Here is a 25,370-nt window from a genome sequence, read left to right on the forward strand (position 1 = left end):
ATTTGTTTCTACGGGTTGATTTTATGACTTGTGTTTTACTTTTTTGGTTATATAGCCAGGGGACGAGCTATTGTTTATGATCAGATTGTTTTATTTGGTTAAACAAGGTAATACTGTAACTAAAATTGAAAGAAAAAACTAAGGGACTCCCCTAGCGGCACCAGACTGAACCAATACAATTGTCTTTAGTTGATCCATAAGGATCTAACAAAATCTAATAAGGGAGTATGTTTAATCTGTGGTAGTACTTAGACATTGTTTTCCTAATTGAAGTACAAAAAAATAATAAAGTGGTTTTATAATTTCATTACTGTTTAATTTTTCCCCTAGTTTATGGTACCAACTTTAAAAATAAGTACAGTATTTCAATTTAAAGCTAAACATCTGATAGATTTGTTCCTCTTTTTCTATTCACTTTGAAAGCTTTTCTTTGAGTTTTTCTATCAATAGGTCTGCTCCTTTTTTGTTGATTTTATCAAAGTCCTTGATTGTAGATTTACATCGCTGAAACCAAGCTTTAGTTAATGGAAACTTGTCTCCTGTAGGGCGATAGACCTGAAAACAAACAAGAAACATTTTAGTGATTAACACTTCATATTATTTACATCAAATGAAACTGTTGTGTTACTTTTGGAGTAGGGTTTTATCTGGACCAGAGATATAATTGTGCTATAGTTCGGCCGCTTAGAAAGCGACCTCCTCTAGCATTGGTTTAGCATTAGCGCGCAGGTCGTTTTCTAAGCGGCCGAATTATACATTGCCTCCTTGGCCCTACAACACTGTGAATGTTTCATGATAGTAAATCAGGCTTCCATAGCATTTATAGTTCGTTTATGATTGAAATTGAAATTATCTTTATTTATAGCATGTACAAGACGTACAATAAATAGTGCCTAGCTTATAGTTACTATGTACAAATACTTTACCTAAACAACAAATGCAGAAAATAAAACTATAGCTGTATACGTTCATAAACAGTTTATCTATAGAGTAGATGGGTATTTATTTAAAAGAATTCTGCTGCCTGTTGGTGAGATATGACCTCAACCACTGTAAAGGAGTTTTTTTTAAATTCCAGGATAATGTGATTTCTGTAGCAGCTGTTCATGTGAAATACTATCAAATGCTTTAGAAAGGTCCATGAAAATGCCAGCAACACTTTCTATTTTGTCTATTGATTCAGTAAAATTGATCAGGGCTGTGGTGACATATTTATCTTTACAAAAACCGTGTTGTTTGTCATCTAAAAGACTATTTTGTTCTAAAAATGACATTAGTCCACCTTGCATGGCTTTTTCAAAAACTTTAGATATTGAAGGGAGAATAGAAACTGGACGATAATGTTCAACATTAATTTCTTCCCCTTTTTGTAAAATGGAATGATTTTAGAAATCTATAATTTGTCCAGGAAGATGCCAGAAATAAAGAATGAATTTATCAGTTGTAATAAATGGCTTTATCAATGCTTTATCAGGGTACAGTGGCTTTATCAATGGGATTTTTGAAACTTTTATATTACTAGGTGGCGTTCGCAGAGGCATCCACAAAATTGAGCGGAGTCATCAAGGGTTTATATTATATTGTTTTGGTCGTACTGCAGTAATACCAGTCGTTTTTAATGCATGCTTTGCGGGTCTAAAGTAGCAATTTTACTCTTTAGGAAGTAAAAAAAAGTTTTTATCCTCTATGGAGTAAAAATAGTTTTTATCCTCTATGGATTAAAAATCAGCTGTTGTCAACTTAGTTGTAAATTTCTATTATAAACGATTGCATGTATCGAAATATGTATCGATTCGTGCTTCGAAATTATTTTCACCTACAGTCTACAGTCTCTTCCCATTGCGTTTTAGCTTTGCAGATACATTAATCCATTCCCACACTCAACACGCTCACCTTTACTACTTCCTTCACCACCCCCTACGTCGTGGACCTATTTCCCTCTCTTCCCATAACATTTTAGGATTGCAGATATATTAATGTAATTGCCAAAGACAGTTCCCACACTCTGCACTGCAAGCCTTACCACTTCCTTCACCATTTCCTACGTCATAGACTTGTTTCCTTCCCTTCTCATAGCATTTTTGGATTAAAGATACATCAATCTAACTGCCACAGACGGTTTTCACACTATGCTCATACTTTACCACTTTCTAAGCCTTTTTCTACATCGTGGACCTGTTTTTATCACTTTCCATAGAAATTTAGTATTTTAGATACGTTAATCTAATTGCCACTAACATTCCCCACACTCCGCACTGCTCGCCTTTACTACTTCCTTCGCCACTTCCTACGCCACAGAACTGTTTCCTTCCCTTTCCATAGAATTTTATGATTGCAGATACCTTAATCTAATTGTCATAAACAGTTCCTACACTCCGGACAGCTTGCCTTGACTACTTCCTTCATCACTTCCTACGTCGCGGACCCGTTATGCTTCCTTCCCATAGCATTTTATGATTGAAGATATCTTCATCTAATCGTCATAAACAGTTCCCACACTCTGACTGCTCGCCTTGACTACTTCCTTCACCACTTCCTACGTCGCGGACCCGTTTTCCTCCTTTCCCATAGCATTTTATGATTGCAGATACCGTAATGTAATCGTCATAAACAGTTCCAACACTCCGGACTGCTCGCCTTTACTACTTCCTTCGCCACTTCCTACGCCACGGACCTGTTTCCCTCCCTATCCGTAGCATTTTATGATTGCAGATACCTTAATCTAATCGTCATAAACAGTTCCCACACTCCGGACAGCTTGCATTGACTACATCCTTCATCACTTCCTACGTCGCGGACCCGTTATCCTACCTTCCCATAGCATTTTATGATTGCAGATATCTTCATCTAATCGTCATAAACAGTTAACATACTCCGGACTGCTCGCCTTTACTACTTCCTTCACCACTTCCTACGTGACGGACATGTTTCCCTCCCTTCCACTAGCATCATAGTATTGCAAATACCTTAATATAATGGTCATAAGCAGTTCCCACACTCCGGACAGCTTGCCTTGACTACTTCCTTCATCACTTCCTACGTCGCGGACCCGTTTTCCTCCTTTCCCATAGCATTTTATGATTGCAGATACCGTAATGTAATCGTCATAAACAGTTCCAACACTCCGGACTGCTCGCCTTTACTACTTCCTTCGCCACTTCCTACGCCACGGACCTGTTTCCCTCCCTATCCGTAGCATTTTATGATTGCAGATACCTTAATCTAATCGTCATAAACAGTTCCCACACTCCGGACAGCTTGCATTGACTATTTCCTTCATCACTTCCTACGTCGCGGACCCGTTATCCTACCTTCCCATAGCATTTTATGATTGCAGATATCTTCATCTAATCGTCATAAACAGTTAACATACTCCGGACTGCTCGCCTTTACTACTTCCTTCAACACTTCCTACGTGACGGACATGTCTCCCTCCGTTCCCATAGCATCAGGATTGCAAATACCTTAATCTAATCGTCATAAACAGTTCCAACACTCCGGACTGCTCACCTTTACTACTTCCTTCGCCACTTCCTACGCCACGGACCTGTTTCTCTCCCTTCCATAGCATATTATGATAGCAGATACCTTAATATAATGGTCATAAGCAGTTCCCACACTCCGGACAGCTTGCCTTGACTACTTCCTTCATCACTTCCTACGTCGCAGACCCGTTTTCCTCCCTTCCCATAGAATTTTAGGAATGCAGATACCTAAATGTAATCGTCATAAACAGTTTCCACACTCCAGACTGTTCACTTTTAGTACTTCCTTTAACACTTCCTACGTCACGGACCTCAAGCTAGTGTCGTCATTGGATTATTTTATTATCCATACCCCCTTTTATGTTCTAATATCTGTGGAATAATGCTATCAGCTATTTATTTATCTACTGCATTCAAAAGTCAACAGCTGATCATATGTTTTTGTTTATGTGTCAAATACTGCTTCCATAAGAATTACATTGAAACTTTGAGACCCAGTGGGGCGGATTCCTGAAAGATTTTTTTAACGCCATATAGATGTTGGCACTCACCGATATGGTCTTTATCACCATGCAAAATTTGAAAACGATTGATTCAGCCGTCTAGGAGGAGATTGCGTATTACGAAATGCATAAGAGTCGACGTATAAGAGCTTCGCTCAATAATTATATTTTATGATTAAAGGTTCTTTGTTATAGACCCGTAACATAATATTAAAACAAAATTTCTGTTCCTGGTTGCATATTAATTTTTTGTGATGGCAAGTTTATCATTTACCTACATCCGTTTTTTTAACTAGCCTTTTCAATTCTATTTTGAACCGATAGTTTGAAAAGATTAACTTTACCGCATTGTTAGTAGGTCTTTATAAAAATACAAGAACTCTAGAAAATTTATTAGCTGTAAAAAAAGAAAAACCAGTTTAATTTCAACATCAATAAAGAGGCCTACCTCTAAAATGTCAACAAGAGTCACATAGCTGAAGTCTGCAACAGTGAGGGAGTCCCCAGCAATGAATGCTTGTCCCTCCAGAAGTTTCTCAATGTTTTCCTGAGTTTGTTTTACCTTTTCCAGCTGCTCATCCAAGATCGTAGTGGCGTCAGAGTATAGAATTCTTTTCTGTAAATATGTCAAGTTAAATTACTAACATCTGAGTAGCCGTCAATTTTATAATGATTTTTGTAGGGCTTAAGTATTTGTTTCTATATTGGTTACCAGTACAGATACATCTGTGCTCAGTCCAGTACTAATTTATAAAATTTTATATTCTTAAAATCAGTAGGGTCTATTCAAAATTTGTTATTGAAACAATTTGTCATATAAAAGAACAAGTTTAGTTTTTATTTGGGATAGCGTTTTATTAAATAACTAAAGTGTATATTATATTGAAAGTTATTCTTTAACCTACTTTAACAATCAAATATATCCAAGATTTATGATTTATATTAGCTGTCAGTAGCAAAATGTGGTATAAACTCCCCCCCCCCTCCACCTTGGTTTTACCTATATAAATATTAGATTCATTTACAAGAATTACAAGATCCAATCAGTACCTACACTTTCATTGCTCCAATATCTTGAGCCTTTTATTTTTTAAACTATTTTAGATACCGATGGTATAGATTACTGTTAAACTATTGATTCCCTCCTCAATGAAAACCTGTCGGATATGTTAGACTTACAATAATCTGTATGAAAATGTAGAACACATCATTACTGTAGTGAAGTCGTTGATCAACAATTGCTCTTTTCTGCAAATCTTTCGGGTAGAGAGAATCGTCTTTGCCATACTTGGAGACCAGGTAGGTAAGGATTGCTCGGCTGGAAATTAAACAAAGATTTACAAATTGTTTTGTAACAAAGGCTACAACAACTATCACAATTGAATGGTAAAAATCAGAGTCAAATTGCTCAACCTTACCTTTCCCAAAGTATGAATCCATCATCATCAATGACTGGAATAGTGTGAAGAGGATTTAGCTGTAACAAAATATTTACTATGTTAACAGCTTTTTACAAAGGCATTTAAAAAATGAAAATGTATATTATAATCTAAAGCTGCAGAGTTAACTGTGTTGTCGCTTGTTATAATACGTTTTCATTATCATTATGATACTGTTAAGATTTAATTTAATTTAGGAGTTACATCTGAAAAAGTAGTAATTCTTGATTCAGAAAATTAATTTGAGTTGAATATACATTTTTGAATAAGCATATTATGAGTGTTATGGTGATCATTTCACCTTTTGTTTGTGTCAGGTGGAAAAACGTCATCTCATTGTCATGGTATTTAAAAAAATCTATAATTTTTAATTTTTTATATTATATCTTTGACTTAATCTGTTTCCAATAAACTGTATTTATTTGTAACACAGTTTAAGCAGGAGTTAATCCAATAAAAAGGAGTGTTAAATAACACATTTCTAGAAGTCAACCCAAAAAAATGGTAATGCCAATATAAGTCTACCCATCATAATCAAGGCAATTTCTAGGCAATTTCAAGGCAATCAAGGTAATTTCATAAATTGAAATTAGTTTCTTCATAGTAATTACGAAACGGCTGTTTCATTATAAAAAATTAAATATTACAAAACTATAACAAAAAAAGTTCAATATATTTCAGCATTAGCCTTCTTCAGGAACAAACAAATAATGTTTAACCATGCAGTATCAGATGGTTTAGAATATATCTAATTTAAATGGAAGGATTTAGAAGGAAGGATAATTTTTTCATCTAATATAAAAAAGAACATTTTGATAAAAAGAAAGAAAGAAAAAATTATAAACCTCAAATGTAGACTAGATGGTGTTTTTAAATTTAAGTGATGGGCTTGCTCAAGCAGTCTTAATTTTATGTCTGATTCGTCTTTGTCTAATTTTCTCATGCCTTTTATAATGAAAAACACTCTGTTGAAAATTTTGAGAATGCTTGTGGATATCAAGTATTGCATTTATTTATCAGGATAGTTTACATCCATTCATACAAACTCCAAGAGCATTTGTGGTTTGCCATGTCGTTAGGACATTTTTTGCAGGAAATTTGGCAAATGACATTGGTAGAATCAGAATGATGAAGGTTTGACGTGATGATTTACAAGTGGCACATCGAGGTTGGTGGCATGGATTACAGCCTGAAAGTTTTGCTGGTGGTTGGGAAGTGGGAGATAGTTTAAATTGAAATTAGTTTAGTTGATATGTTTAGTAGTTAAGCACTGATAAATAAAAGCTGCAGACAGGGTACCTTCAAGAACTCGGGCTTTAATTGGTCCTTATGAAACAGATTGACAGTCTTGTATTGAGCCTTGAGTCCTAGGGTGTGTATCAGCAGATCTACGGACCGCACAGGAGGACTTGGGTCCAAATGATACAGAATCAGCACCATATCTGTGCAGAACATACAATGGCGTTATTAATTTATAAGAGCTGAAAGGAGTCGGAATTCACAGTCAGCATTAACAAATCTGATGCTAAAGAACAAACAAATTGTGTTACCAACTTACCAACTCGCTATTTAATAGTCACCAGCCTTTACTTAACTGCAAATATAATAGCAGAGTACAAAGTTGTTTTATTTGTAGTACCTATACAATCTAAAACCTGATTAAATAGAAAATTCACAAAATTGTATTAGGTATTAAATATTTCAAACCTAAGAGTGCCCAAGAATTTACAGCGTTTGGCTCAAAACCAAGAACAATGTGAATTTGTAAATGCTATTAGTTTGCAGAGGTGCTATTCCAACAAACTTTTTTCGGTGTATATTCCCATTTCAAACTCTTATCATGTATTTCAAAGTCATATAAGTAAATTTGATAATTTTTTATATACCGGTATTAAAACATGGGTCTAAATTTATTTGTATGCATTTTATATGCTTGCTATAAATTTGTAAAAAACAATGTTGTAATAAAATTTTTACTAGTTTATTAAAGCATTTTAAAATGCAGATACCATACCAAACTTTTACCAGTTTTTTAATGTTTTATAACAGCCTATTTAAAAATAAACTCCGACTAACCAACTTTAAGTTTTATTTATGATAAAACGCTTTGCTTTTCCTGCGCGGTTTTAACAGTCGTCATTGATTTTGATTAGTTAATACTAGTGCACCTGTTGCTCGAATTCGAGCAATTGCAAAGTATTCCAGGCGTTATTTCGAAACCAATAACAGTCATAATTTCCGAGGGGAGTCAAAGTCGAAATATTTTAATTTTTTTCAATTTTTACTTTTTATGTTCTTTTTATAGCACAGAACTTCTTCTTAAAAATGGTATACTTACATTTTTGATTACTAACCTAGAAATGTATAAAAAAATATATTTTCCATAAAATTGCAGTGACGTTTTAAAGGTAAAACTAGTAGACCCTTGGTTGACCCTTGGAGGCTTTTCTTGCCGATTTCCGCAACTTAACTTTTTTAAACTTTAATGTCATTTTTTTCAGGACTGGTAATACATACAGCTGTGAAATTTTACCACGTAGTCTTAGTGACTTATTCTAAACACAGACATAAGGAATTCATCATATCTTTAGTAGAAGCATGTAAAAAAAATTATAAATTTTATTTTTGAAACAAATTTTTGTTTAATCTATAAAAACCCATAAAATAGTTATTTTTAATTTAAATGAAAAATCTTGTGTCCGTGACTACTTAATATAAAAGTATACCAAGTTTCATTATCCTACCTGTTCTAACTCCTGAGAAAAGTGACATTTAGTTAACATTACTAAACATAGGACCTCGGACTCCCCGAGACAAAATTTAAAATCGGCTCATGAATTTGTGAGATAATCCCCCCCCTTTTCCCCTACCCATAACTTGTTTTTTAATAGCAAGGTACCCGCCCTTGTGACATATCAAATAAAAAATAAATTTCACCAAACATTTTCTTTTTTCATGCTCTTTCATTTGATATGTCACAAGGGGAAACTTGTTATTAAAAAAATTAAGTTCCGGGGAGGGGGAGGGGAAAATATCTCGCAAATTTATGAACCGATTTTCAATTTTTTTTCATCAAACATTTTCTTTTTTCATGCTCTTTCATTTGATATGTCACAAGGGGTACCTTGCTATTTAACAAAATTAAGTTAGGGGCAGGGGGAGAGGGGGGAATGTGAATCTAACGTAGAATTCAAAAAAATTGGGCCCCTTACGTAAATAGATGATTCCCGCAAACTGCATATTTCTATCTATTGCGGTTTTTACATAAATAAAGATGCAAGTTTAAAAAAAAAACACCCTGATGACTGTGGAAGTGGAGTGGATTCAATAGGATCGAATCGGATTGGAATGTAGTACTCACTCACTTAACAGCCACCCACCGACCCACCCAGTCAGTCTCAGTCACTTCCACTTCACTCCTTCACAGTCACACGTGCTGTTGCTGTTGCTGTTGATTGAATTGAAGCTTGAAAATTGTGCTTGCTGCGTTGCTTTGTTTCTGTTTTTTTGAGTTCTAAACTAAGACTAGACTGTGTTTCGGTTCTTTATTATTGTGTGTTTGTTGATGTTGATGTTGTGTTTTGTGTGATGAACAAAATAATCCAAATCCATACTTCGGGAAATGTATTTTTAAATTAGAATATTGTAGATAATTGTTTTGATTTACAGTTTGAAGCTACTGTACTACTTGCTCGGTAAGTTCCTTCTCATTATTAGTGCATTTTTTTAACACAGAAAACATACTTAGGCCTAACTATAACCATAAGTTACTATACTTTTAACAATATAAACATACTTTGAGAGAGGCAAAGCTTCTCAAAGTACTTAACGCTTTTTACCATGCGGTTGGCATTCTGGGTTAAATAGGCCTAGTAGGCTAGTATGTTTTCCGTGATTTTAATGAGAAGCTCTAAAAGCACTGCACAATATAATAACAAAGAAATGTTATGCACCACTATTCATAATATAACATAACCTCAATTTCACTTCACTCACTACTGCGCTTGAAACAAAAACAATTTTATAATTTCCAAACCATAGGTAGGCTAAGTTATTTTACTAAGTGTTTCCCTTTATTAAATAGATACCTTCCGACGAAGACCGATCTGACGAAAAACGATCAGAAATGTTAGTGATGGTGAATCTTTGCAGAGAACTCTCGCTGGCATCGAGTCTTGGTGCAAGCAGAATTTGATGTATCTCAATGTATCTAAGTGCAATGTAATATCCTTTACAAGACGTGAAACTATTGTACATATAGATTATCGGTTGGATGGTACTCCCCTGAGCCGGTGCCACGTAATTAAAGACCTCGGAGTCTATTGGAATTCTTCCCTTACGCCTGAGCACCACGTAGATGAAATCTGCAGGAAAGCTTGTGGAATCCTCGGTCTGATCTTCAGAGTGTCAAGAAATGGATTTTCAATAACAACTCTAACTACCCTTTACAAGACACTCCTTCGCCCGATTTTGGAATATGCGGCGGTGGTTTGGAAACCTTACCATGACATCTACGTTTCTCGGTTACAGCGAATTCAGAGAAGATTTGTAAGAATGATGGGAGTTAGATGTGGCTACAACTATAGAGACGTCCCAGTTGAAGAACTTGAGTCCCTGCTGAACCTCCATACTCTGGCCAAGAGAAGAGATGTTGCGGACCTGGCTTTCTTGTTAAAACTGATCAATGGTAAAATTGACTCTCCTCAGCTGTTGGAAAAGCTGTTATTTCGAGTTCCAGGCAGTACCAGGTCTACAGATGTTTTCTTCAGGGCGCAGTACAGAACAAACTACCTGGGTAATAGTCCGATGATCCGACTCCAACGGCTAGGAAACGAATTCTCAACTCATGTTGACCTCTACAGCGACAGTCTAGCCTCCCTTAAACATAAAATCCTACACGTTTAATTAATTCACACCACATTACACTTCACATCCAAATACAGATTTACACCAGACTTCATACTACTATATACTACAGAACTACACCACTTACATTAGAATACAACAGATCAAACTCAGACATCCTACCATACGATTCAGACACATTTCATTATCATTGTTATTGTTATTATTATTCTTATGCCTTGTTTTTGTTATGTCATAGTTTATAGCTGTTATTGTTGATCGATTGTATTGTTGTTATTGCTGATGAAATGTTGTTTTGTTATAATTTAATATTTTGTATTCACATAATCTTATTATAGGTAATCTTAACTGATTGTATTTTGTAAATGGCATTGCCGTGGAAAATAAAATGAAAATGAAAATGAAAATGATAGGGTAACTTACTATTTTTTGGTTGGAATATGATTCCGAAACATTAATTAAGTTATAAAGGTCCTACGTTAATTGCACAAGTTCCAATCTGCCTAACTTTATTCAATGATTTTTAGGGTTGCACTTTAGTTTACGTCCTACATTTACTATTGTACATTAACTACCCAAAAATGAAACTTTTCTAAACTAACTTAACATAACCTCAACCTAACTGCAGTAGGCTAGATACTTATGATGCGAGTAAACGTAGGACGTAAACTAAAGTGCAGCCCCATTTTTAGAATACCGGTAGGCCTAAATTTTGCATAAGATATAAACACAATGTTATGATGTTAATAGAAAAAAGGGATCTGGTAAACTTTAAAACCGCCATAGCCTACCTATAAGTTAGGCTACCCAAATTGTCTTATACTCTGGTAGGCTAATCTAAGTTGGGCTTATAGGCCTAGTCAGTTATACCACATAAATAATCCTACAGGCATCACACAGATATTAACTTATCTAACATCGTTCATCAGAGACTAAGTTAGTTAACTTAAGTTACTTCTGATGGATTGTAACTTAGAAGGATTTTAACTTAGGGCCTAAGCTATCAAGAAAAAACTTAATATTTTCACATTTAGGCTAACCAAAAACTCTATGAAACGTAAACTTACACATTTGTATTTCAAGACAGTTAGTGTCTAAGTTATCAAATGTATTTCATAGGTTAGAAAAAGTCGTGTAACTTACGGTAGCTGTAAATTTTTCAGTATAGGAATGCTTACTTTCTTCTAAGATTTCATTAACATATATAAGATTCTTGAAAAAAGCAGAGATCCGACAGATTCCTATTCCAAGTACAAAGTATAGCTTAGAATGTATTAACAGTCAGTCAGTCATTGTCTATTGTTTCGCTTTTCAAAACTATTAAAAGATACTAACTTGCTCACTGTCTATTTACAATCTTTCTTTCTTTATTAAAAAAAAACAAAAAAAAAACATTCGTCATGGCTATTAGTACGCCTAAGATATGGTTTGCTAATTACCGTACTTGCATACTTGAAGGTAAGTTTAAATTATCCCACTTGTAGCATTTCAGCCGTGGTCGTTAGTTTGGATTGGATAGTTTGGTAGGCCTAAGGTTCTGAGGCAAGCCGTTGTAGATCCTCAGAGCTATGGTTAGGAAAGCATTCTTTGTCTTTGAGGATCTACAGAAATGAATGTAAACCATGTTTCTTGGCAGACAATTTTTGAATTTTGTCCTTGACATGTTGCCCATATAGGCTATGTCACATATTTATGATAAGCCCTATATATCACAGATTTCACTGACTAGACTGTTAAAACGTTTGTTCTGATAAAAAAAAGGGCTTGCAATGGTCCTTAAATGAAAATTGTGATCCTAAATCTAAGTTTTGAATCCCTCGTCTGTGGCAACAGGATTTTAATGTAGGCTTAGGAAGCGTTAGGCCCCCATAGCGCAGTACCGTACGCCGTTGCTCAGCATGCAATCAAGAGCATAGCTTAGCATTTGTCAAGATGGACAAAAAGGCTCACAATAGAAAGTTTAGCCTATATTAATATGTCAAATATATAGTTCATAACAGGTGGGAATAATGATTCCAACTCTCCATTTGTGGCGAGTCTGTGGCTCAGTCGGCAGCGTCACAGACTTTGGGACTAAGGCAACGATGTCGTGGGTAAGGATTCTGGTCACCTCCGCTATTTTTTATAAGTACCTACAGTTCACCATTGTCAGTACCGGCTCACCCCTTGCTTTACTGGATACCGTATGTTACACACACAAGCCCATAGCCTATGTCGACGGGCAAGTGCAAGGTTAAAAGAGGCCGCCAACCACCTTTTAGCAAATTTCCTATATAGGCCTATAGGGAATAAGCTATTACCGTAGTACTCATAATAAGACCTGGACCCGGGACCGATATATTTTTTGTTTTGAGGTCCCTAGAGACCAAAAAGTAGTTTGTTGTAGTTAGTGCGTACACGCTACGCGGCTCCCAGCGGTGTTCGCCAGAACCTATGGTAACCACACCATGGCTGACAGTCTAGGCTATATTTAATTAATTTTGTCTATGCTTTTTCCTAGCTCAAGATATTTTGTGGTGACCGATTTGCTTACGGAATTAAATATATAGATTTAGGCCCAATCTAAATTTAATGGTTAGCCTACTGTACTATTGGTTTGTCTAGTTTCTAAAGCTGCCTAGGAAAACCAAATCACATTAATTTATATAAAATTACACCTTTAAGGAACATAATAAAACACATCCATTTGAGTTTCTAGTTTTTATCATTTTTATCAAATAAATTATTATTAGGAAATAAAAGCTATTAAGATCAATAGCTGGGCTTTGTTTGCTTCTGCAAATAAAGAGTTTTGTACTGCTACAAACATGATTGAATTTTTTATACATAGGCTACCGGTACTAAATGCAAAGTTGAAACAATGTGAAGCGTAGAAGAGTGTTTTATCAGTTAAATAATGATCAAATAACTCATGTTGAATTATTTACAGATTGATGAGCACGACTAAACTGAATTTCAAATGTATTCATTTACTAGCGGGATTCGAACCCGGCACCTTCAGATTATCAGCCCGACACGCTATCCACTTCACCACCAAGGCTCATGACTCAGCTGCTCCGTATCGTTGCGGTAATGGTTGACGTCACGCCATCGGCACAGAGCGGTGGTGGGGGGTTTTCCGATCTGATCCACGATCCTCGGGGTTGCACTGGCTGCCTAGACGCTTATAACAAAACTTGATCGGAAATGGTTGCGGTATTTGTAAACAACATTTAATGTAAACATATCAGTGACAGCTAGAAGTGAGAACTAATCCAAACAGCTGATCGTTATTTCATAAAATGTAATAGTAAACATTAAGGAGAAAATTTGATAAAAATCGAACGAAATTGGGTTTTTGATGGTTAGTTATTTTGTTTTCAAAGAAGCGAGGCCATGTTTTTATAGCCAAAGACACTCTCACCAATCCAGTAAATACAGAAAAATGATTAGAACCTTGATCGGTAATCTAGTTTTCTAGGAGAAGGCCGCGTAAAATGACATTTTGGCGTTACAGACGGAGTCACAGAATGGACAAACAGACATACAGACAGAAATTGAGATAAAACTCGTTTCGGCTTTCTTAGGCTATAAAACGTAAAAATTACCAAAAACTGCATGATTCTAAGCAATGTACAGACAAAACTCTAATTTTATTTATATAGATAGAAGATATTTGATTGAAAATAAAGAAGATAAATGATTTTTTAGGTATGTGGGCTATAATAAGAATTGTTGAAGACTCAACATATGCAGTTGTACCTGTGTCATGGCTAGTGGATGACAATACATGCTATTATCCAGATGTCGATAGCAAAACTTTGAATCTACTTGTGGCCAGAGCCCAGGAACCTGGGACGAATTGGGATGTGGTCCTGATTGAGTTAATGGATAAAAACATTGGTAAGTAACAAATTGTTGTTTTTCCTAGATTACATCTTATAACTGGAACACGCTTATGGGACAACCGTGCGCTTTCAGCTCTGGTATGTTGGGGCGGAAATATATTTAGTACAAGCAAGAAAGAGCCCGAATGGCGAGCACTGTGTAGAAATTTCTATGGCACAGGGTCTTTTTCAACCTTGAGTTTTGTAGTAGGCCTATGTGATAGTGAGGTGGTGGAGAGAGACTTTGCTCTAGACACCAGCACTAGTGCTAGACACCACTCCTGCCTCTGTGCTGTATCATACAGCGTATATTCTGTTCGTTACTTCTCCGTGCTATAGGTTTTTTCAAAATGCTTCAATATCTTAAATCTGTTAACAATTAGCGTTAAGATTGATTGATTTTACTGCAATGTAGGCCTATTAGTAATAGTTTAATAAAACCTAACCAAACATTTGCCACCCATGTACGTCTCTTCAGAGGTAACATGTTGAAATTACATATAAGTACTTTATTGTGTAATGGCAAAATGTTCCGCCTCCTAGAAACTGTCAAATAGTTGATAGTTTAATAGGCTATCATATGTTTTTGGTTTTGTGTTATGTAAATAAGATCAATAATTAAAATGGCTTGAATAGAAATAAAGTTTGTTACAAGTTCAGCTATGTCCTTATTTAAATGTTAAAATCTACAATTAAAAGTAATCAAAGTAAAAGTAAAACTACAAAAATAACAGAAGCATAAAGCTTATGAGTAGTTATAAGTAAAATCCCCCATTGATACATACTACTCTTATGATTCAAAAAAATCCAAAAATTGTCCATATTCATAATTTTGGCGATTTTATTTTTGGAATATCCAAAATTTGATACAGTAAAGTCATATTATTTTTTCTAACACTGTATGAACAAAATAGCTCATTGCCGCTCTGGAGCAGGAATGGATCATACCCCCCCCTGCTAAATCAGCTGATCTCACAATTGTCGTTTGGAGACAAACCACAGCCGCGTATTCGGTACATTAAATATGAACCAGTAAGAAATAACACAACCTTTAAAAAAGCAAACACAACCTAAATGACATTTATATACACCTAAAAAGAAAAATCTTGTGTGTATTACGAGCACAAGTAGTCATTGCCGCATTCTAAATGTATGGCCAGCTAAAGCTTTGTGCAGGCATCTTCAGTTCTCGAGCCGCAATTACATACTTTGCACTCCTAATACACAAATAGTTATCATACTACTGCTACAGGACTGAGCGATTAATAAACTTTATTCCCTAGTTATAATACCTAAAGTAGCTTAGCCCTGATACATTTTTGCAATACTTATTCCAGATAGCTTTGAATATTGCATGTCAATCATTGCCTGCCTCAAGAAAGGTGTGACATCAGAAAATGAAAAAGCAATGAGCAAACGGAAGAAGTCTTCATCCATGAATTCAGAAAGAAGTGATGAAGAATCAGACTCTTCTTTAGATGACATTCAATCGTTCAAAAAAATCCAAACGCCGAAAAAAACTCGAACAATCACCTCAAAACTGGAACCACTTTCCCCAGTGCAAAGTTCTCCTATCATTTCCCCTGCTGCGGCTTTAAGGCCTTCAACAGAACAGGTAGAAGTGTGTTCTACCCAAGAGTCATCCTGCAGACTGCCCAAACAAAGTGAACATTACTGTGTCTTCAAGTCAAAGGAACAGGTTACATTGGAGGCCATAGGGCATGCTCTCTGTGTAATAACACGTAAGTAAAGTTTTTACATAATCATAGTTACTATTATAGATGTAAGACTTTCTTTGCAAGAGGTATTAGATGGAATCGGGGAAATTGCTATTTTTCATCAATCCGTAGTACAATTTTAATATTTTTCAAATGTACAAATTTAAATTTGAACAATTTTTTCTTCTGGATTTTCTATAGAATACCTACTGTAGTTATTTGAAAACCGTATATTATACACCATTCTAAAATGTACATAGAAAAATAAATTCTTTGTTCTGAGTGGTTAGTCACAGACACCACCGCAACACACCTCAGGGATAATCACTTCTGAACATTAGATTGCTTATATAAACAACTAGCAGAGCACCCGTCCTTCGTATGGGGTTGGCATCTATAAGTATAAAAGAGGATGTTTGTATATATATTTGTTTGTTTGGAAGTGATAAACTCAGACACCGCTGAACCGATTGCCACGAAACTTGGTACATACATGTAGAATGTCATGGAATAGGTTTATACACCATCAATTTCGTGATCCGTCCAATCGGCTCCGCCCCAGTGGCTCTGGAGTTTCCCATGTTAACCTTATGAGAAATGGAATTAATGAATTTTAACAGCTGTTTCAATTAAACAAGTTGGTTCTGTTCTATGATGTTGAATAGCATTAAAGTTACAAGGATTACCAACAGGGTGTAGCACTATTATTTCTTTTACATTTATGACAACAGCTAATTTGCAACCAAAAGGTGAGTGAGCGTAGCGAACAAACTTCAACCTGGAGGCGAGTTAGCGTAGCGAACGAGCTAACCTGAAGGCAAGTGAGCGTAGCGAACGAGCTAACCTGAAGGCAAGTGAGCGCAGCGAACGAGCTCCAACCTAAAGGTGAGTGAACGTAGCGAACGAGCTCCAACCTAAAGGTGAGTGAGCGTAGCGAACGAACTTCAACCAGGACGTGATTGAGCCATGCGAACGAGATCATCTTGAAAATTAAGAAGTTAAACGGGGCAAAGCCCGTGGGATTATAAATAGTCAAAGGCAAGACAACGTCTGCCGGGTTCAGATAGTATAAGTATAAAATGCTTATGGCAGTTATACTCAAGCTTTGCGTTTACAATGGGGGAGGACACAGTTTGATAAAATTTGGTTCATAAATTTACGGTACGATATAGTATAACACATCTACCATTGCCATAATGTTCTACCGCTGCAACTAAACAATAGAAAAAAATAAATGATCAAACATTCGCACAATATCACAAATTATTCATTGGATTAAAAACTCAAACCTAACTGTAAAAAATCCCACTTTTCAGTTCTCATTGTGTATCACAGCTTTTTAGTGCTGCTTAGTTCAAATTAGCTGTTGTCATTTATGCAAAAACAAAATAATAATAGTGCTGCACCCTGTTGGGAAACCTTATAACGTTTTAATGCTATTGCATGTTATAGAACCAACTTGTAAAGTTGAAACAGCTGACTAAATTCTTTAATTCCCATTAAATAAGAATACTAATAAGGTTAACATGGGGAACTACAGAGCCACTGGGGCGGAGCCCGAAAGGATTTTTGAGATGAGAATATGCCTAAATGTTAATCGGGAATGTGAGCTATCATCATGCCAAATTTCAGCCCAATCCGTCCAGTAGGTTGTGCGTGATTGAGCAACACACAAACACACACACAAACTCACAAACTTTCAGATTTACAGTCTAACCTTGATATAACGAACCTCGATATAACGAATTTTTTAAATCCCCTAGAACTCTCCATAAGACACAATGTATATTTTACCTCTACATAACGAACAAACCATATCAACGACCTTGATTTAACGAATTTTTCATGATCCCGGATAAAAATAAGACACCTCAATATAACGAATTTATCATTGTCAGAACCTCTACATAGCAAATTTAACCTCTACTTAACGAATCGTCTGCATCTCTCCCTCGAAACAACAAACCCCCCACCCCCATTATTGTTTTTGAAAAATCCGTTTCTTCATCAAATGAAATGGAAAGGTGACGTCAACGCTTGCGCTAACATTCGTCTGCTCCGTTTTACACATCCCTGTCTGCTGACGTCGCTGCATGCGCGCTATGTGACATACTGAGAACTGAGGACTGATGACGACGTAATGTGTAGTAAGCTGTGATTGGGTGATAAGTAAATATGGTGAATTGTACAATTTTTGGATGAAGAGAAACCTAAGAAAGAAAAAGAATAGAAGAACAAAGCAAAGAGAAAGAATAGCAACATCGTTATCTTAACATTCCTTTTGCGAGTCTTTTTATTCTCTTTAAGTTGGCTATGATTATGATTATACACTTTTATAACGACTTATCTAATATTTTTATTATTTTCAATACGATTTGTTTAAACTAAGGCAACACCAATGCTATAGTTGATGATTATTACAGTATTGACATTCCTCTGTTGTGATTTAAAGCATTACTGTAGCCTACCGGCCTATCACGAGCAGTAGCTTACAAAACTCTCTACTGTTTTGTTTTGTTCTTTACGTGGTTTATTGCTATAAAATACAGTATTTGGCTAGGTTTTAGGTGGGTTAGAGTAAGCTGTGATTTTAAACTTACAGTTTGTAACCTGTACCAAGGTCAATGACTAGAAATGTCATGATTGCGCAATATTAAAGATCCCTTCCCTTTAGTACCCCAGATAATCGAGGTTCTACTTTACAATATAAACACTGTATACTGTAAAGTATTGTAGCCTATGCTACTTTAATTGTGTTTTGATGAGGCCATTGAGGTCCAATCCCGACCTATATTGACTGATGCTGGTTCTGAACCTCGACTTAGCGAAATTCCTGCAAACCTAACCTCAATATAACGAACCTTGTTTTAACGAAATCCTTGATATAACGAATATTTAGTTCAGTCCCATCAGATTTGTTATACCGAGGTTGGACTGTATAATATTAGTAAGATATAAAGTTATATAAACAATAATTATTACAATAAACATTTATTCTCTCGTAAAATGCCACTGGCGTAGAAAAAAAATAAATAAAAAATAAAGTTATAAATAATACAAAATTAGAGTAAAAAAATAATCTTAAAAGGTCTTTTTTTTAAACTAAGTTAAAGTATTTAAAACATGTAATTCTTATGTGTTGTAGGAAAACTTGAAGTTCAGGAAAATAACTCGTCATTTCTTAAAGAAGAACTTCGAGCTATCAGACAGGCTATTGAAGTAAAAGAAAGAGTTCAAGATGTCCCGAATGAACAACTTCAAAACCATGAAGAATTATTTCAAGAACTGCCACTCAATTCAGTTGAAGAGGTGGATTTGTTTGAAGAGCAATTGAAAAGGAAAGATCTCTTTCAAGCTTGTGTAAGTAAGATTGTTTGAATTACAGGGTGTCTACAGCTCCCGGATGGATATCTCCGATCTCTTGGAAAAGTCCCAAATGAATAGTTGAGGCCCAAAGCAGCAACAGAATTTTAACTTATTGTGAATCATTGAATTAATACCAAAATAGTAAATATTTATCCGAAGCACAAGATATTTTTATGCTGATTGCGTAAAGTTATTTTTGTTGAAAGTTTTACCACTATAAATTAGATTAATGGTGGTTGGTAGTTGCTCTGTTATTTAATTTCATTTTATTGTGAACTGTTCAATGGAAAAGTCTCCAAATCTTTCCTTTGTACGCTGAAAACAGTGCTTTGAAGTTATGGAAATATTTCACTGCACCTAACAGTGGCACTGGAAAAAAATCACCGAATGTGCTGCTGTAGCAAAAAAATTTTAACCGCCCATATAGCAAGGTAAATCAACAAGAACAAGGATCATGCCCTGTTTTATCCTGTTTTTGGATAGCCTATTAAGGGCAGGCCTATTCAAGTTACACTTACATTTGCTTGAAATAACAGGGCTTAAAATATCATACTAGATTCAAACTAAAATCATGTGTAATAATACCCACAATTCCGTTCCTTAACAACTCTATCGGGACTGACTGGAACCAAGTCCACATTGCTATGACAGCCATAAAGAAATCATCGTGTCAGTCAACTTAAGCTTTATTTAGTTGAATTTAGTTATTTTACTTAGTTTGCTGATTATGCTGTTATATAGTTACTTTACTGCGTTTATAATTTATTCATAGTAATTTAGTAGGTAGTTTTTATCAAGGAAGATAATTGGCAACAATTAATCCAAAGGTAAGTGCTAGTATATTACATTTTTAGCATGTTTATTTTAATGATAACTGTTTGTGAAGTCAGTTTGTTGTAATATTTTTTGTTTCAATTATAAAAATTAAAGGAACAAGCATCCCAGATAGCAGAGTATTTTTTGGCAAAGTTGCCGTTAGTTCGACGGGACAACGATTCTTCTGCAACTTTGTGTAAAGTTTTATTCATTTGCCGTGACAAACATTCTTCTCACTCGTGAAATCAAAGTCGTATTATTGCAACAGTTTGCCAACTCTTAGTTGCGCTTCGTTAGTTCAAGAGTTCGGCACTGAGAGTGCTGATTGTTTTGTTGAATGACGCCACCTTCGCCTGACACCATATTGAATACGGTTCCTGGTATAAATGTCTTTCCATCATTACCTCACCACTGTTACTGTTAATGTCAGTGCGGCGGAATAATAATATGTTTTTTGCAATCTTTCTTGCAACATTAGCTTGCAAATGAACGATCAACAGCTCTATTACGGTAAGTATTTAAAAATTTACTCTCATTTTACTGTTCATTTTTTACATCTCCTTGTTTCTCAACACTTCACACTTCCGAGAAAAATGAGAATAATTTAAAACCTTTGTTTAGTTTCTACACTTTTTTCCTTGAGTTAAAATATTAAAAACCAGGTCTCAGACTCGTTGGTAAGAATAGGATTTTAAGTTATATGTTCTGGGATAGGAGGCCTAGTTGACATTGAGTGTGTTGCGTTACATTACAGTGATGTGGTTAAGATAAAGTCTTGCATACTAGTATGTGCCAACACATTCAATAAATGCCCCCCAAAGCTTGAGTTTGTGTCTCTTTTTCCCGACTGTGATTCATCTAGTTAATTCAAAATTGTCCAGATAGATTATTTTAACTGTTGTCAAAAACTGATAAATGTTGTTTTCTTTCAGATGGCTCTGTTGTTCTCATTTCATTTTCTCCAATAATCTTAATGCCATGGTTATTCTGTGTCAGGTTTTTGAAAAAAAAATACTAAATTTATGAAATTTATGAAGAGCCTCAGTTTCGCTTCTCTTTTGGCATCTTTAAAGTGGACAATTTGTCACCTAATATTGTCATCAAAGAAGTCTCACTTTTTCCCATAATCTTGTCTTCCTTGCATTAGATCACCAGAAAATAGTTCTCCCTTACTGCACAGTGTAGTAGAAAAATTTGACAATGAAACTAAATATAATTTACCATTATAATTGGATAGCCTACTTTCATTTTTTAAATTCACTAATTCATTTTAATTCATTTTTTTAATCCATCAAATTATAAAAAATATTTTTAGCAGTCAAAGTTTATGATTTAAATAGTTTTCCAATCAATTTTCATTAAAACAGCACCCTTAAATAGTACCATACAATCAATTGTATAATAAATTTGTGTTCTGTAGATATCCAGCAAGTCGCAATATGCCGTTGTGGGATTCCCGGATGAAGATGATGTCTGTGTTATTATACCATTATCCTGGGCTAATATTGAAGAAGGATGGTGTTTCTATCCCAAAATCAAGAATGAGGAGGACGTGAAATACCACGTCAAAGCCCAAACCAGACCATCTGAAGACTGGGAAAAACGCAACATCCATCTCCTGCAAACATATGGTAAATATAACTTAATTTTTAAATGTTTTTGCCAAGATGTTTTTATTAGCGAATTTCCCATATAGGGAATAAGCTATTAGGCTACCGTAGGTTTCAAGGAAAGATCTGGATCCGGGACCGATTTACTTTTTCCTTTTGATGTCCCCAAAGGCCAAAAACACCATCTGTTCAAATTCATATATGTGTTCAAAAACACCATCTGTTCAAATTCATATACATATATACAGACTGTCCCAAAAGTCCCGGACCGGTTTAATTTGTTTCTAAACGACAACAGATAAATCAATAAGATTTTGCACATCAACACCACACCTGAAAATCTACTTTTTTAAGGAACTATCAATTTTCTGTCATATCATTGGGACTCCCGCAAGGAGTCAGAAGGAAATCTCGAATAGAAGCATAGGTTGACATGTACATCAAATTAAAGAACTTTACTCGCAGAATATAATGCCGCAAATTTGAACTCAAACGGATAACTGAGTAAAAAATGGTAGCCGTTCAAAGGTTTCTTGAATCTGCCATTTGGAATCTTTGAACGACTGTCATTGTTTACTCAGACGTTCTTTTGAGCTTGAATTTACGGCATTGTAATCTACTAGTGAAGACCTTTAATTTGATGTTCATATCGACCTATGCTTACGTTAACAATTTTCTTCCGATTCCTAGGGCTGTGCCCCCTGAGGAATAAGCATAAATAATAGCAATGCAAATTAAATGAATCTTTGTCGATTGTCCGTTTGAGTTCAAATTTGCGGCATTATATTCTGCTAGTAAAGACCTTTAATTTGATGTACATGTCAACCTATGCTTCTATTAAAGATTTTCTTCTGACTCCTTGCGGGACGTCCCCATGATGTGACAGAAAATTGATATTTCCTTAAAAAAGTAGATTTTTAGGTGTGGTGTTGATGTACCAAATATTATTTATTATTTATCTGTTGTCGTTTAGAAAATATTAAACCGGTCCGGGACTTTAGGGACAGTCTGTATAACATATGTATAGGCTATATAGATATACACACAGGGTGTTAAAAAATGCCAGGATTTGAATAATATCCAAAGAATTACCATTTAAAATCGCGGCATTCTTTTGTAAACACCCTGTATATGTGTCAGTTAGCATGATAACTCGAGCAAAAAAGGTCCGATTTTGATAAATATGTCGACCTATGTTTATTCGAACAAGTTTGCCCATGGGAACAGAGTTTTATGGGAGAATTTATGTGGTAAAAATTTGTATTTGTCATTTTAGACAGTAAAAAAATTGCCAATTTCTCCCTTGACCATTTTGAAGAGCTCAAAAACAAATAATAAGTATATTAAAGTGTTTTTGTATAAAGTTATTGGTTACAGAGAAAAAAAATTTTGTATGTTGAAGCTTTGTTGTATGCGTAACGGTTACGGAGATAATTAAAAAAAATTAAAATTATAATTCCCGTGTTATCTTATGGAGAGTAAGTAAACTGTGGTAGTCATGTTTATGGATATATTTTTATCAAACTTGTCAAATATATTTATTTTGATGTTTCAATAAATCTAGTCAACTTCAAACTTTTTTAGTATTTTGTATAACCAATGTGATGTACAGTACAGTAGAGTACAGTTATAATTGTCATAATTCTATACTAGAACTAGGACGTCCCACAGTCTCAGGATTGTGCGAGTTTATTTTAACTACGTAGAACAGTTTCCAAATGTAGCTGTTTCAACATATTACGGACGGCATTGCCTATTACCGATATGCCTAAGCATGTTAGGTACTCTACTTAAATATTGTTTTAAAGTAAAACATGTTGCTTATCCTATATTTGCTATATATATATTAAGTCACAGATCCATTTATTACAATTATTCTATTTCTTTTTATGGTCTTATCATTCCTTGACCTTAATACACATGAAATGTCCAAGACATCTGTGATTTTAGTATCCAAGATCTAACTACCTTGTATAATTTTTAGTGTGCTGTATTTGATGTACTAGACATGGTATTTTTGAAAAATCTTGTTGTCATTTAAAGTTTTGGGTTTTTTTTTCAGAGAAGTATTCCGATGCACGAACTGAATATAAGGAAGTAGAACTGTCAGTGAACTTAGAATCAGATTACGAAATGACAAGCAAGGCGAGGAAGAGAAAAGCAAGCTCAAGGCTTCAGTACCCTGGTGAAGATGGTGTTGGTACAGACATAAGTGATTCTGAAACAGAGGATTGTCAACCAAATAGAAAAGTTAAAAAAACACCGATCAACCCTAATCCTGTATTCACACCAACAATTTTTCCAGAAGAAAATTTAATTGAAAAATCTTCAAACCAAAATACGAAATTGCCTGTACCATCCACTGTTCTTTCATCCAAAAACAGAAACTGTGAAACAACAAAGGAAGTTACTAATTCTCTAGATCAAGGTAAAATATTCTAAATACAGATTATCACAAATTATGTCTGATAATAAACAAATATTGTCTTATAAACTGGTAATTCATTAACTTTGTAGCGTTAGAGTAAGCCTACGCGAGATATTGCTGTGAATGTGATTTAAACATTAGCTGTTATTCTTTTAAGTTAAGTTCATAGTCGACAGGTTTTTTTGGTGTTCAAATGAGGGTTTTTGTCTCAATCTTTTACAAAAATACCCCATCCGCAGCAGACCTGCGTACTCAGAGCATTACCTGCTCTTGACAATGTCATAAAATAAATGTATCCACATTCCACATTGTATATATGTTGCAAAATAGGAAATTATACAACATTAGGCCTACTCTATAACATTGGGTATTTAGTGATCAGGTTTGCTGCCATTTGGTACACTGAAAGTTGTTACTTTTCATATAACGATATATTTTCACTACATAAAGAGCTATACCATATCAGGTTTTATTGAAACTTGTTCAAATTCGTAAGTAAGGAGTTTGCTTTATCTCCTCTGATAAACTTGGGAGAGATGCGGAGCTGTGAACACTTAGGATATGTGTTTTTATCACAAATAATTATAAGTTGACCAGATAAAGCTGTATAAACCTTCCCCAACTGTATAATAATACTACAACATTTCATCTTGCCGTTGCCGCACAGAAGTATTATCTTTATTTGATAACTATTAGATAATTTCAGTAGGACTCTTTCAATAGTGTTATCCTAATGATATAGGGTTCACAAAGATTTATACTCTTGTGAGGAAGTCTTGATTATGTTTTTTAATTCACAGGTGGCATTGACAAAATGCTTCAAATTACGATGCAACTGCAGGCGGCTGTATTTCATAATGTGAGGCGACTTATTTCTATGGAAGAGAAATTAGACAGACTTTTGGCAAAGCCAACAAACAACCAGTGGAGTGAAAATAATGATGTTCATCCACATTTATTGGGCTTTCTGCCATTTCAGTCTATGGCTGATTTTGAGGCTACAGAGGCGAAATTAAAGGAATCTCCTTCCCTGAGGAACAAGTTTGTGAGTAAAATGAAATCGATGTATATAAAGCTGTATGCGATCAGACACACTACCATTAACCATTTACCATTTTGTAATGAAAGCATCAGAACTCCCTCAATATTATTTTTGGACTAGGATATCAATTGTCCCACTTGGGTTTGCCCTTGATTTGCATATGAAAATCTTGACTTGAGGCAGTTAAATATTTAAAAATAAATTTAAAACTTACATTTCCAGTATAAGTCT

General features: G+C 35.0%; 2 protein-coding genes across 4 annotated transcripts in view; one reads left to right on the forward strand and one right to left on the reverse strand.

Moving 5' to 3' along the window:
- Positions 1-302: 302 nt before the first annotated feature.
- Positions 303-25,370, reverse strand: part of LOC129001873 (glutathione S-transferase D7-like) — a 55,498-nt gene continuing 30,430 nt past the window's right edge. Inside the window, exons 2-6 of the mRNA XM_054429330.1 lie at positions 6,727-6,869; positions 5,407-5,465; positions 5,168-5,306; positions 4,437-4,604; positions 303-555 (exon numbers count right to left, since the gene is read on the reverse strand). Coding sequence (XP_054285305.1) covers positions 412-555; positions 4,437-4,604; positions 5,168-5,306; positions 5,407-5,465; positions 6,727-6,867 — 651 coding nt within the window. The 5' untranslated portion in view covers positions 6,868-6,869 and the 3' untranslated portion in view covers positions 303-411. The remainder of the gene's footprint in view (positions 556-4,436; positions 4,605-5,167; positions 5,307-5,406; positions 5,466-6,726; positions 6,870-25,370) is intronic.
- LOC129001872 (uncharacterized) overlaps positions 8,923-25,370 on the forward strand; it is a 33,716-nt gene continuing 17,268 nt past the window's right edge. Inside the window, exons 1-7 of one of the 3 annotated variants that reach the window (XM_054429328.1) lie at positions 8,923-9,122; positions 13,984-14,175; positions 15,497-15,901; positions 19,023-19,237; positions 21,480-21,690; positions 23,732-24,097; positions 24,898-25,142. In XM_054429328.1, the coding sequence (XP_054285303.1) occupies positions 13,986-14,175; positions 15,497-15,901; positions 19,023-19,237; positions 21,480-21,690; positions 23,732-24,097; positions 24,898-25,142 (1,632 nt within the window). In that variant the 5' untranslated portion in view covers positions 8,923-9,122; positions 13,984-13,985. The remainder of the gene's footprint in view (positions 9,123-13,983; positions 14,176-15,496; positions 15,902-19,022; positions 19,238-21,479; positions 21,691-23,731; positions 24,098-24,897; positions 25,143-25,370) is intronic. The other 2 variants (XM_054429327.1, XM_054429329.1) reach the window with 2 other exon arrangements.

Source organism: Macrosteles quadrilineatus, unplaced genomic scaffold (genome assembly GCF_028750875.1).
Source record: "Macrosteles quadrilineatus isolate MER2022 unplaced genomic scaffold, UCM_ALF_1.0 Scaffold_8__2_contigs__length_117827958, whole genome shotgun sequence".
NCBI classification, from domain to species: domain Eukaryota; kingdom Metazoa; phylum Arthropoda; class Insecta; order Hemiptera; family Cicadellidae; genus Macrosteles; species Macrosteles quadrilineatus.